Below are 13,465 nucleotides of genomic sequence, written 5' to 3'. Positions count from 1 at the left end.
CATATAGACAGTAGGCTTAAAAAGAAGCCTTACAGTCAATATAACACTTACCTCGACAGTACTATTCTTGCACAGAATACCAGAGTGGTGTGAGGGTGATATGTAGAGTATTAAACTCCTTAATCAAAATCACTTAAATCCAAGGATTAAGATACCCAGGCAATTTTCGAACAGTACTACCGTAAAAGAAAATATACCCAAGAAACATACCTTAGACTGACGTGACCATGCTGGCAACCACTGCTGTGTGGTGAACTCAATGTCAAAGTCCAGGCCACTCAAAGCTTGAATACCACTGAGTCTACGGCAAGTGGCTAAAGCGATGAGGAACAATTAGTCTTAAAAATCAGCAACTTGATACTGATGCCTGCCAGGGGTTCAAACTCATTGCTACGCAGGAGTTTGAGGACCAGAAAGACATCCCCCTTGGGAAATGAAACCCGAGGTTTAGACACCGCTGCATTGCTAATACCCGAAAGGACATTAGCGATGAGGGAGGACCTGATCAAGTGTTCAGATCTGCGACCAGTAGCGGCCGCAATCGTGGAAGCGATGGCAGATCTGTATCCAAGAAGAGTCTTAGAAGAAAGACTCTTCTTTTGATACACTTCCACCAGGAAGTTGGCCAAGTCCTGTGTTGAGGGATAAAGCGGCTTTATCCCCTTGGACAAGGCGAAGGTGGCCCAAGCTCTCCAGCGTAAGTCGTAGAGCTGATTAGTTGATCGCCTCTTAGCGTTCAAGGAAAACTCTACTGAACTCTTGTGCAATCCTAGTGCAAGCAGTTTGGAGCGCACAAGAGCCATGCGGTCAAGCACAGACTCTCTGGACGTGGATGAGGGAGGCATGATCGAGGCTGGAGCAGACCTCCCCCGTCCAGATCCAGAGGTAGAGGGTCTACGTGGGTGAGACCGCGAAGATCTGGAAACCACGGAGCTGTTGGCCAGTAAGGCGCGACCAAAATCAGTCTTGGTCGTTCCTGCAGATATTTTGCCAGCACCCTCGGAATCAGAGATGTCGGGGGATAGGCGTAAGCATCGAGGAGCCTCCACAAGAGAGTGAATGCGTCCAAGTGGAACGCATTCATGTCTCGAAAGGGGCTGACGTACCTGGGAAGCCGAGCGCTGAATCGAGTTGCGAACCGATCGATCAGAGGACGGTCCCACCTTGCCCACAGACGCTGTAGAACGTTGTGAGCGATGGTCCATTCTGTGGAGAGAACCTGATCGCCCCGACTGAGAATGTCGGCCAGGGCGTTCATTTTCCCCGGAACGAACTGGACTGACATCCGGACCTGATTGGTCTGGCACCAGAGCAGAATCTCCTCCGCCAACAGGGAGAGGGACCGAGAATTGGTGCCCCCCTGGTGGCGAAGGTAAGCTAAGCAAGTGGTGTTGTTGTCCCCGTTGAAAATCAGAGGGGCCAAGGACAGGCCGAATGGGAGGGCCCGAAACTCGAACACTGTGCCCTCCCAAACGAACCGGAGCAGATGTCGGTACCCCGGGGCCACCAGGATGTGGAAGTAAGCATCCTGGAGGTCCCAGACATGGCCCAAACGTTTGGCCGGATGACCAACCGGACCGACGAAGGGGTTTCCATCTTGAACTTGCACCTGTGAAGGTACAAGTTCAAGGTGGAGAGGTCCAACACCGGCCTGAACCGGCCGTCCTTTTTGGGGACGGTGAACAGGCGGGAGCAGAACCCCCGAGAAGGCTGAGAAAGGGGGTAGACCGCCTTCTTCTCGACCAACGAGTTCACCTCGTCCTGAAGAGCCTGCCATCTGGCAGGGTCTCGAGGAGGGGGGAACGTCCAGGGTAGAGCGGACAATGGAGGTTGTGACGACAGCGGTAAAGAAAACCCCGACCACACCACCCTCAAGAAAAACTGGTTGGAGACCAGTCTGCCCCACATGCCGCGGGCCCGAAAAAGGGAACCGACGGACGAAAGAGGGGCAACTTGAGGGGGCGTCAACGTAGGGCCGGGACTCACTGAAAATTCTGCTGGCGGGCAGGCGCAGGCTTGCGACCACCCCCCCTGGTGGTGGTGCTTCCCCTTACCTGTCTGAGCACCCTTCGTCTTGCTTGGGAACGCAACAGGCGCCTAAGAGGAGGAAGAAGGAGGCAGTGAAACTGGCTTCTTCTTCTTCTTCTGAGGCTGGGAGCTGGAGGTGACTGTAGCACTTCTCTTACTCCCCGCCGCCGTCGCCGAAGCAGCGAGGCCAACCATCAGAGAATCAGTGTTCCTCTGGCGTGTGGACTCCACCACAGAACGAACAGTGTCCGGATGAAAGAGGGAAGAAGGCTGAGGAAACGTGTTCCTCAGACTCTTCCTCATATCCGGAGGCACTATAGAAGTAGGCAGAAAATGATCACGGAACAGGGCCAATAAAGTGGACCCGTGTTCCAATGGCCAATTCTGCCGCAGACGTCACGCACGATATGCAAAGCCCGATCCACTCGAACCGTGTCAAGGACCCGAGTGGAATCGGACTCTGCCCGATCGGGAGGGTCCAACAGTGTGGACAGCGTGCTCATCCATGTCAAGGCCTGTGATTGGGCCTCGACTGTGGAAGAAACGGTGGCCTCAAGATTGTGGAACGAAGCAGAGCTCAGTTCCACCTTCTTGACCGAAGGCACCTCCCCAACGAACACATCACCGTCAGCCCCACCCTAAACACTCGAAGTCTGGAAAGGGAGAGTTCGAGAGTCAAAGGGAAAAGGGAGGGACGAAACAGATTGGACACGAGGAAACAGTGGAGGTGCGCCTCCCAAAGGAAAGCATGGCACTGAACCCGCGTCCTCCCGAGGAACATAGGTCGCGTTTGCACGTGAATCTGTACTCCTCAGGCGATGTGCTGCCGCTTCCACCGTGGCACTAAGACTAGGGTGGAACGCGAATTGCCGGCGGACGGATCGTTCATAAAACGAGCCGCCGGCAGACGCGGCGTGAGCCTCCCACGCCCGGGCCGAAGCGGACTCAAAGGACGAGAGGGCGTCTCAGGGAAGGACGTCCTGAAACTGTTCAAACGTCCTTCTAGCTGTGCGAGGACGAGCCTCCTGCCTCTCGTCCTCAGACCCCGGGTCCAGGTCCTGTGTGTCAACACTAGACGACAGACGCTTAAGAGAGGCATCCGTGACGTCAAGACGCCGCGTGATGTCTGTCATGTACTGTTGGAAAGTACGAAGCATAGCTTCGGAAGTTCCATCAGAAACCGGCAAGGGTAGAGGATCAGTGTTAACCTCAGGGCGACCCTGATCCTCCTCCCTATCGTCCTCCGACTCACTCTCCTCTTCACTTCCCGACAACTCCTCAAAAGCAGGAGTGTAGGGAGCTTGAGGGGGAAGAGCCGAAAGCGATGAAGCAGGCTGTGAAGAAACGCCCACAGAAGCAAGAGGCCGCGAAGACCCCTGCCCCAAAGACGAAACGTCTCCAGCAGCCGAAGGGGGAGAAAAACAACAACCCTGCGACTGTTGGGTCAGCCCAGCCAACGAACCCCCGCCATTTATAGACTGAACAGGAACCCATCGGGTCTGATCAGAAAAGAAATGGTCCGGTCCGGTCGGGGGTGCCGATCCGGTCCGGTAGGGTGGTCCGGTGCCGGACCATCCGGAGGTCCCGTTCGGCACCGAACCATCGTACCCACAGAAGTGTTCGGGTGGTTAGGTCCGGACGTGGACATACCGTACCATCCGGACCCGTGGTCCGGTATGGTCCGGTTCGGTGCCAGACCATCCAGACCAACAGAGGTGGTCGGGTGGTCCGGCACCGGGCCATCCGGACCCGTAGGTCCGGACCCGTAGGTCCGGTACCATCCGGAGGTCCTGTTCGACATCGAACCATCCGTACGCACAGAAGTGTTCGGGTGGCTCGGTCCGGGCGTGGACGTACCGTACCATCCGGACCCGTAGGTCCGGTTCGGTGCCAGACCATCCGGACCAACAGAGGTGGTCGGGCGGTCCGGACCGGTCCGGTAGGGTGGTCCGGTGTTCCGGTCCGGTCCCGTACCATCCGGAGGTCCCGTTCGGCACCGAACCATCCGTACCCACAGAAGTGTTCGGGTGGTTCGGTCCGGACGTGGACACACCGCACCATCCGGACCCGTAAGTCCGGTGGTCCGGTGCCAGACCATCCGGACCAACAGAGGTGGTCGGGTGGTCCGGTCCGGACCGGACCACCGGTCCAGTACCGGACCATCCGGACCCGTAGGTCCGGTCCGGTCCCGTACCATCCGGAGGTCCCGTTCGGCACCGAACCACCCGTACCCACAGAAGTGTTCGGGTGGCTCGGTCCGGACGTGGACATACCGTACCATCCGGACCTGTAGGTCCGGTTCGGTGCCAGACCATCCGGACCAACAGAGGTGGTCGGGTGGTCCGGACCGATCCGATAGGGTGGTCCGGTGGTCCGGACCGATCCGATAGGGTGGTCCGGTGTTCCGGTCCTGTGGTCCGGTCCCGTACCATCCGGAGGTCCCGTACGGCACCGAACCATCCGTACCCACAGAAGTGTTCGGGTGGTTCGGTCCGGACGTGGACCTACCGTACCATCCGGACCCGTAGGTCCGGTGGTCCGGTATGGTCCGGTTCGGTGACAGACCATCCGGACCAACAGAGGTGGTCGGGTGGTCCGGTTCGGACCGGACCACTGGTCCGGTACCGGACCATCCGAACCCGTAGGTTCGGTCCGGTCCCGTAGCATCCGGAGGTCCCGTTCGGTACCGAACCATCCGTACCCACAGAAGTGTTCGGGTGGCTCGGTCGGACGTGGACATACCGTACCATCCGGACCCGTAGGTCCGGCATGGTCCGGTTCGGTGCCAGACCACCCGGACCAACAGAGGTGGTCGAGTGGTCCGGCCCCGACCGGACCACTGGTCCGGTACCGTACCATCCGGACCCGTAGGTCCGGTGGTCCGGTGTGTTCCGGTTCGGTGCCAGACCACCCAGACCAACAGAGGTGGTCGGGTGGTCCGGTCCCGACCGAACCACTGGTCCCGTACCGTACCATCCGGACCCGTAGGTCCGGGGGTCCGGCAAGGGCCAGAGGTACTGTCCCGCACCGGACCCTAAGGTCCGGTACGGTCCCGTACCATGGGTCCCGTCCGGACCAAACCCGGAGGTCAAGTCCAGTCGGGACCCGTGGGTCCGGTTCGATCCCGACCCGTAAGCCTGGAACGTTCCGGACCCTTGGTCCGGACCATCCGTCACCCGAACACCAGACGCTAAGGAATGGCGTGGGGTCAAGACGGTCCGGTCGGAGGTGTCGGTCTGAGCAACAGAAACAATGTTCCCGTCGCCCTGACCATTCGACAGAAGTACCACGTTCTGTCGAACACCTCCACGTCCAGTAACTAGTCGGCCGGAGCGTCTTAACAAGAGGGACAGCCACCAGTCACACGGACGTCAGAGGGAACCGTAGTAGCAGTGGTCGTAGGCACGAAGCCTGAAACCCCTGCCCCCACAGGACCGCCCTGAACGGGGTCAATTCGCATCCCAACCCCAGCGGGGAGGGAATTCAGAGACCCCGTCATCTCCTCCGATCTCCCCCCCCAGGAGGCCGAAACTACTGTCGAAACAGCAGCAGACGACCCAGCGAGGGAGTTCAGAGGAGGACCCGTGTCCCTCCTGGCTTCCACAGCGGTGGAAACCGAGGAGGGCACAGGAGAGGCACCGGAAAAAGGAAGATTTTAATGCCAACTGCACCCGGTGTTCCCAGGCGGTCACCCATCCAAGTACTAACCGGGCCCGACGTTGCTTAACTTCGGTGGTCGGACGAGAACCGGTGTTTACAACGTGGTATGGCCGTTGGCTGTCAAAACCTGAGTCTCTCCAGTAGCCCCTAGATCGGATTCACCAACCCCCAAAGAGGGTTGGGAATCGACCTGCCCCCGGATTCGAGCCAGGGAGGAGAAGGAAACCTTCCCCCCAGGCTTGAAACCGGGAGGAGCTGAAGCCTGAGACTGAGGGCCGGACAACGGCGTCGAAGGGGGGGAAGCCTGTTCCACTGAAGGAGAAGGAGAAAGAAGCTTTTTCTTTCTCCTCGACCTTCCCCGAACCTTCGACGGCGCAGCCCCGCCCGAAGTACCAGGCTCAAGCCCAGCCTGTTTGAGCAAGCTCGCATTGAGCTTGCTCAAGCAGGCTTTCTCCGCCCTCCCTCGCCGCAAACGCAAAGCGTTTGGGGAGGGAGAGTCGGAGCGCCGAAAGATCCCCTTCTCCGTGCGTAAAACATGACGCTGGGCGCCCGGAGAAGGGTTGCCCCCGGCAGACTCTGGTTCCGTAGAACCAGAGCCCAAAACAGGACGAGACATCCTACCTCGCCCTGTACGTACCCTTAAAGACCGAGAATTAACAAAATTCAAAGAAAATTTAGGTCAATACTCAAGTGAATGCGGCGAAACGAGAAGCAGACGACCGGTCACCACGAAGTAGGACGGGAGGCACGCCGAGTCCGCCACACAAAAACGGAGGCACAAGTTGAAGGAAACACAACGTAGCCTCAAGCCAGAAGTGGAATAACACACAATAATCCAACAGGTGATAGTCCACACAGAAAAGAAGCCTCTTAGTCCAAAATAATCCGGGAGCGTAGCAGAAACACAGCCGGTCTGACACGCGCGAAAAAAGAAAGAGGACGCGCCACCTACATCCTGTAAGGGGGAAGCACTCGGACAGTGCTTGGGATCCACGGTGGCGCATGGTTATGGGAGATAATTGTACCCACTCAGCGTTTTGTCCAATTTTTTCGGCCTATAATAGATAATGTGCAAGAATAGTACTGTCGAGGTAAGTGTTATATTGACTAGTAATGAAATAAAATAAAATTAATCACAGCCTGGATTCGAACCTGGGTCACAAATCGAGCGCTCGACCATCTGAGGTCCCTGACCTGTGTCCACTGACCTTGTCTCACTTGTCCTTGACGTCCTCGATCTGCTGCACACACTCGATTCTCTCCACAGACATATCCGGGTTGAACTCTGTCACTGAGCGAATAGCTTCTGCCAGGGCCTGCAACAGGAAAGGTTACACTCGTTATTACAACCGTTACCCGACTGCAACACGCATTACCACTGTCCCTGTCTACTTAAACCATTTCCAATTGGTGTTTTGTTGGACCAGTTTGTATTGGTAGCCTCTGTCGTGGCAGTTTGTTTGTCTGGGACATGGTTAGTGTTGTCATCTACTCGCAGCCATCCATAAGACATAAGATTTTATTTCAATCAAGTGCAGTACACACGAATATTGGTTGGCGTAGCAAATGGTGTTTAAGTGTAGCATTGTCTCAAATTTATTTGCACATCCACATTTATGCTATTTCGTGCAAGAATATATTGTTTAAAGTTTATTTAGAACACAGGAACATAATTCCCAATAGAGAGTGTCTGCTGCGCCACCTTTCAGTGTGGACAATGTTTTATGATACATGTTTTGACCGCTGCACGGAGGGAGAATCAGATATGAGTACCAGGGCTGGTGGGCACGTAGCGAAAGTGGGTGCCACCAATACGGGAGAGAACAAACCGCGAGCTCTGATTGATTGAAATCACAACACATATCAGTTTCAACCAATCCAACACTGCGGGTGGCTCCCGTTTGGGTGGTAACTTTCTCGTGTACTCGGCCCAGGGCTCAAAAGACAGAGCAAACTGTTACGTGCTGGTGATTTTGTTTCTTTGAGCGTAGCAATTTTAAGCATGGTGTAATTACGTAGCAATTGGTCTTAAAACTTAGCATGCACACCGAAAGCGTAGCAGTTTGCAGCTCTGTGGGTTGCAGTTGAAATCATTGTTTGTGGACATGAAACACGTGAATGTGTGGTACTTACAGCGTCATAGTCGAAATCATCGTCAGTGGAGGAGAGGACCACTTTGTGTTCCACGCGCGTCTCCTGGATTCCGTCTTTCTCCGTCTTGTACTGCACACACAGGATGTGGAAAAATACTGAGTATGTTGTCTTGCTACTCTGCACACGTTAGCACAACTGAAAACGGGTAAGGGTGCAGATGGGTGAAATTGTAGTGTTGTTATTGTAGACAAAATGCTTAGCTGTTTTTTGCATTTGTCCTCAGCGTCATGTGTACTATACAATACTGCATTTATTTATTTTATTAGGATACTGTGTACAATGTTACAATGGCGGCACACAAACAGTAACATTTCTATTCCTCATTTTTCCCCCATAACCCTATTCTACCCTTATCCCCCCCCCCCCCCCCCCCCCCAAGGAAAATGAAGGTAAGAACCCACAACAACAAAAACAAGACAAAAAAGATACACATGTACAATGATGGGGCTGCATGTTAGCAAACCGACAAAAATACAAAGCTTAACCATTTGTATTTGGGGAAAAAAACCACTACATCTCTGGCAACAAGTATATCCATATTGAACACACACAAAAATAATTCAAACGCCTTCCATCAAAACAGGAGCAAAACGAGAGTAAAGCTAAAACGTAAAAATGTCGTAAACAAATTTTCAAAGGGATTAATGAATACATCTCTTGCAATTCATACACTGGCAAAGGGAGCAAAAACGGTACAAGGGAAAACTGTACAAAAACAAACCAAGGCTGGATCTAGCAATGAAAGCTTTCATGCATGGCGATCACGCTGAGAGAGGGGGTTATAAACAAGGAGCATCACCATTGACTTCAAGGACCCTTCCTTCCCCCGTAGCCCGCCACACAACTCTCTAGCCTCTAACATGGATTCAGAGTATTGTTGCACTTGGACACAGACTAACAATCAATAGCATGTCCGCATTCTGTGTAGAGTGAAGAATGTTTTGCTGAATTAGTTCAGCAGGTTGATATAGCTGTTGGATGGATGGATTGGATGGATTGGATAAGATTTACAGTCCAGTGAGGTTACCCTCATGGAAATTCGGGCTGCTTTCTCCCTGGGGAAAGCGAGCTGCCATACATACGGCGCTACCCATATTTTTTACTTTTTGTTCCTGCATGCGTGTATTCATGTTTCCTGAGACTTAATGCCGTGTGAGATGGAATTTTTTTAACTTTATTCCAAGTCCCACGGGTATTTGATGGACATTTTTATCTATGCCTATACAATTTTGCCAGGAAAGACCCTTTTGTCAATCGTGGGGTCTTTAACGTGCACACCCCAATGTAGTGTACACGAAGGGACCTCGGTTTTTCGTCTCATCCGAAAGACTAGCACTTGAACCCACCACCTAGGTTAGGAAAGGGGGGAGAAAATTGCGGCCTGACCCAGGCCTGAACACGCAACCTCTCGCTTCCGAGCGCAAGTGCGTTACCACTCGGCCACCCAGTCCCTACTTAAAAATTAATTTTTCTTTAAATTCTGGCTCTGCACTGAAGCCGGCCAGGCTGTTGAGTTGTTGTATTTGTCAAAGTGGAAGGATGCTCTTATTCCGTGTAAAAGCCTTGGCAGATTTGTACCGGTTCACATGGTGCTTTACACGGGATGGAATATACCATTTAAATCAGGGGGTGGGAGGGGGCATCGTCAAGGAACTAGGAATAACATACACACACACACACAAAATTTACTCCTGAAAATACATTTCTAAACTCCATCCACACTTAATTTGTTTGCATGGAGAAAGCAAGGTGCAATAGAAAAATGAAATGAAAACCAACATGACCGCTGCAAGGCCAAACTAAGGTCATGAAACATCCTTCCAGCAAACCAAGACAAGAGACAAGGTAAAACAATGACAGGTGTTAATCTCTTGAGTACTCAGGTAAAACAACGACAGGTGTCAATCTCTTACCACTCATTCACAATGCACATTCACATCTGTCAATCTTTCAAAAACCAATCCGAGACCGTCATCAAATCAAATGCTGGCTAGTCTGTCCAAACCGAGTGGGGGATGTTGAGGGGAAAAAACAGGACTCAAGATCACTCCCCACACCAAACCTGCTATGAGTGACCTTCCCAGGTGAACCCAAAACTCAAATCTTTGATTGAAATAATCAAATAAAATAGGCTGATTTCCTAGAGCTTATTTCCCTATAGCCAAAATGTTGACAGCACAAGTTTCAGACACTAAGTTCTGACATGCTGATTTTTGCCAAAAACTATGTTTCTTGTTTTTTGTTGTTTCTTTCAGGAGATACTTGTAGCAACAAATCTTAACCAGGAATGCTTAACATGCACAACACGAGGGCTGAGTGGCACGAGGTGAAGGTGGGTGCCACCCAAACAAGTGAGAACAAACAGCGGTTTCTGATTCGTTGAAATCACAACAAATTTCAATTTCAACCAATCCAATGACTGACTCCCACCCGGCTGGTAACTTTCTTGTGCATCTCAGCCCATGAGGATGCACACTTTTATTACATGGTCCGGGAGTTCAAGTCTACCCTTAAAAAGTGAGACAAATCTTTTTAAATATTAAGTTCGAAAGGCAGCTTGGCCATCTCCAAAATTAAACCCACAGAGGTAAAGTTGACACCACAAAAGAAGAGTGAACATTCTAAAATTCGTTGAGTGTGACAAGGAACCTCTCGTGTGGCCAAAAGTATTAGACTTAGCCCTGTGGAATGTCACATGCTGAAAGAAGGGCGAACAGACTGATGGTGAACATGGGTCTAATAAATGAATTCCAAAAATAACTGTCAGTTTTGTATGGGTTGTGCAAGAGTGAATGCCCTTGCTGTTTACTCGGACAAACATTGGAGGGGCCAATCACTGGCGAGGGGTGTGTTTTTTACTCGGACAAACATTGGAGGGGCCAATCACTGGCGAGGGGTGTGTCGGAAACACGCAGACAGAAGCACGTATGAAGTTATGTGTCAGAGGAAAAGCAAGGGTATTCACTCTTTCACACAAACCCGACGGATTTATTTCCAAAAATCTAAACAGTCCCTCAGAGCAGGTTTCAGCTGAGGGGAAGGAGCCAGGACTTACCTATGTTTTAGTAGGCTTTACACAGTTTGAACTTACTACGGTGGTGGCTTCCATACTTGTTACTTACTGTAGTGGTTTCAATGGTTTGCATAAGCCAGGACTTACTGTGGTGGCTTTACACAGTTTGAAACAGTGGTGACTTCAATACAGTTCACTTACTGTCATGGTTTCAATGGTTTGCATCCTGGTGCTATGGGAGCTAGCGCTGACCAGAACCCCATCGTCTTCACTGTCGAAGGGGAAACCGTCGCGCTCGTAAGTTACGGTGCGCGTCTCCGTTTTGACTATGGGGACATTCTTAGTTGGGACGGGGACCTCCTCGAGGTCGGGCTGGTATTGCACACTTTCCGTGGCTACTGTCGGTGGCTAGAATACCAATCAGAAAAAAGGAGACCCGTATTCAGCAGCCAATCAGAGCAGAGAAGCGAGTGAAAGCGTATAGATGGTGGGGGGGAGTGAGGTGGGGATATGAATCCATGTACAGTGAAACCCGAGACAAATGCAAAAACCCAGCGTGCTGAGAAATGTAAAATACAAGCGTGAAGTCCCTTTCTCCGAACACTATTTTTTCTTCTTCTGAATCTTATTCAAGCCACAAGCCAGAGGAACAGATCTACTTGTCAATTTCGTTTTTACTTTCTGTCTCGGTTTTTTCTTTCTTTCTGTAAGACAGGTTTCACTGTTACGCAGGACAAAACATTTCAAGCAGTGAAGTGAACAGAAAAGACACACACAAAAAGTGCAGTGAATTAAGCAACACAATGTTAAAGCAGGGTGTTGAAGCAAAGCAACAGTGGAGTTCCCTATCAACCAATCAATATGAGGCTTATATCACGCGTATTCCGTGGGTACAGTTCTAAGCGCAGGGATTTTTTTAATTTTTAATTTTTTTTTTTAATGCAATTTATATCGCGCACATATTCAAGGCGCAGGGATTTATTTATGCCGTGTGAGATGGAAATTTTTTACACAATACATCACGCATTCACATCGGCCAGCAGATCGCAGCCATTTTGGCGCATATCCTACTTTTCACGGCCTATTATTCCAAGTCACACGGGTATTTTGGTGGACATTTTTATCTATACCTATACAATTTTGCCAGGAAAGACCCTTTTGTCAATCGTGGGATCTTTAACGTGCACACCCCAATGTAGTGTACACGAAGGGACCTCGGTTTTTCGTCTCACCCGAAAGACTAGCACTTGAACCCACCACCTAGGTTAGGAAAGGGGGGAGAAAATTGCTGACGCCCTGACCCAGGGTCGAACTCGCAACCTCTCGCTTCCGAGCGCAAGTGCGTTACCACTCGGCCACCCAGTCCCTACATGGACAACCCATTCCACTGTACCACCTGAGAATGAAAATCTGATTAGTCTAAGCGCCAAAGCTTTCTTTCTTCTTTTTGTTGTTGCTTCCCACAAATAAGACTGCTCTCCAAGGCCTTAGGGATCATATACGTACAGAATTGTTCTCTCTTTGTCCAAAAAAAGTTCCACTATCAGAATTTTGTTTTTGTTAAAAGAAAGAAAATAAGCGTTTTTGAATCAACCAAACTGGTATCAACCCTTACTGGAAAAAAAAAGAGAAAAAAAGAAAAGGTTATGGAAAAAGTTCACCTGACACAAAACATATTTTTGGCTAGAGCAGAAAAGACATTAGGTTCAGCTGCAACAATTACTGGCGACGTATCACACAAAAACACAAGCCAACTCCCAGGTGTGCAATAAAATAAGAATGTGTGACAAAAACAAAAACAATACCAACATAAAACAAAAACGAATTTGAATCGTAAATTAGACACAAAAAGGGGATTGGTGTGAAATAAGTGGAGAGCATGCATCATGCATTCAGTGAAACACCACACCATCCCTAACGTATTTCACAGCAATGTATAACTTTCTGCCAGTGGAAAATATTCATATTCCTTGTAGGTTACATGTATGCATCTACCGAGGGAGTGGGGTAGGCTGGGGCCAGGGGATGAGCTGAACACAAGGGAGTGGGGTTGGCTGGGGCGAGGGAGTGGGGTAGGCTGGGGCGAGGGAGTGGGGGTAGGCTGGGGCGAGGGAGTGGGGTAGGCTGGGGCGAGGGAGTGGGGTAGGCTGGGGCGAGGGAGTGGGGTAGGCTGGGGCGAGGGAGTGGGGTAGGCTGGGGCGAGGGATTGGGGTAGGCTGGGGCGAGGGAGTGGGGTAGGCTGGGGCGAGGGAGTGGGGTAGGCTGGGGCGAGGGATTGGGGTAGGCTGGGGCGAGGGAGTGGGGTAGGCTGGGGCGAGGGAGTGGGGTAGGCTGGGGCGAGGGATTGGGGTAGGCTGGGGCGAGGGAGTGGGGTAGGCTGGGGCGAGGGAGTGGGGTAGGCTGGGGCGAGGGAGTGGGGTAGGCTGGGGCGAGGGATTGGGGTAGGCTGGGGCGAGGGAGTGGGGTAGGCTGGGGCGAGGGAGTGGGGTAGGCTGGGGCGAGGGAGTGGGGTAGGCTGGGGCGAGGGAGTGGGGTAGGCTGGGGCGAGGGAGTGGGGTAGGCTGGGGCGAGGGAGTGGGGTAGGCTGGGGCGAGGGAGTGGGGTAGGCTG

At 51.9% G+C, this 13,465-nt stretch overlaps 1 protein-coding gene and 1 non-coding gene across 14 annotated transcripts in view; both read right to left on the bottom strand.

Moving 5' to 3' along the window:
- LOC138966118 (protein 4.1-like) overlaps positions 1-13,465 on the bottom strand; it is a 142,959-nt gene that overhangs the window by 5,700 nt on the left and 123,794 nt on the right. For 11 of the 13 annotated variants that reach the window (XR_011455612.1, XM_070338214.1, XM_070338226.1 and 8 more), the window contains 3 exons: positions 11,057-11,263; positions 7,822-7,911; positions 6,897-7,004 (listed from right to left, as the gene is read on the bottom strand). Coding sequence is in view for 12 of the 13 variants with exons in the window: in XM_070338214.1 (XP_070194315.1) it covers positions 6,903-7,004; positions 7,822-7,911; positions 11,057-11,263 (399 nt within the window). In the remaining variant the exon portion in view is untranslated. The remainder of the gene's footprint in view (positions 1-6,896; positions 7,005-7,821; positions 7,912-11,056; positions 11,264-13,465) is intronic. The other 2 variants (XM_070338225.1, XM_070338223.1) reach the window with 1 other exon arrangement.
- LOC138967889 (5S ribosomal RNA) lies at positions 5,688-5,806 on the bottom strand. The gene has a single exon (XR_011456066.1). It is a non-coding gene; the product is annotated as a 5S ribosomal RNA (ribosomal RNA).

Source organism: Littorina saxatilis, linkage group LG5, assembly GCF_037325665.1.
Source record: "Littorina saxatilis isolate snail1 linkage group LG5, US_GU_Lsax_2.0, whole genome shotgun sequence".
Lineage (NCBI taxonomy): Eukaryota > Metazoa > Mollusca > Gastropoda > Littorinimorpha > Littorinidae > Littorina > Littorina saxatilis.
This window is presented reverse-complemented; position numbering and strand designations above follow the sequence as displayed.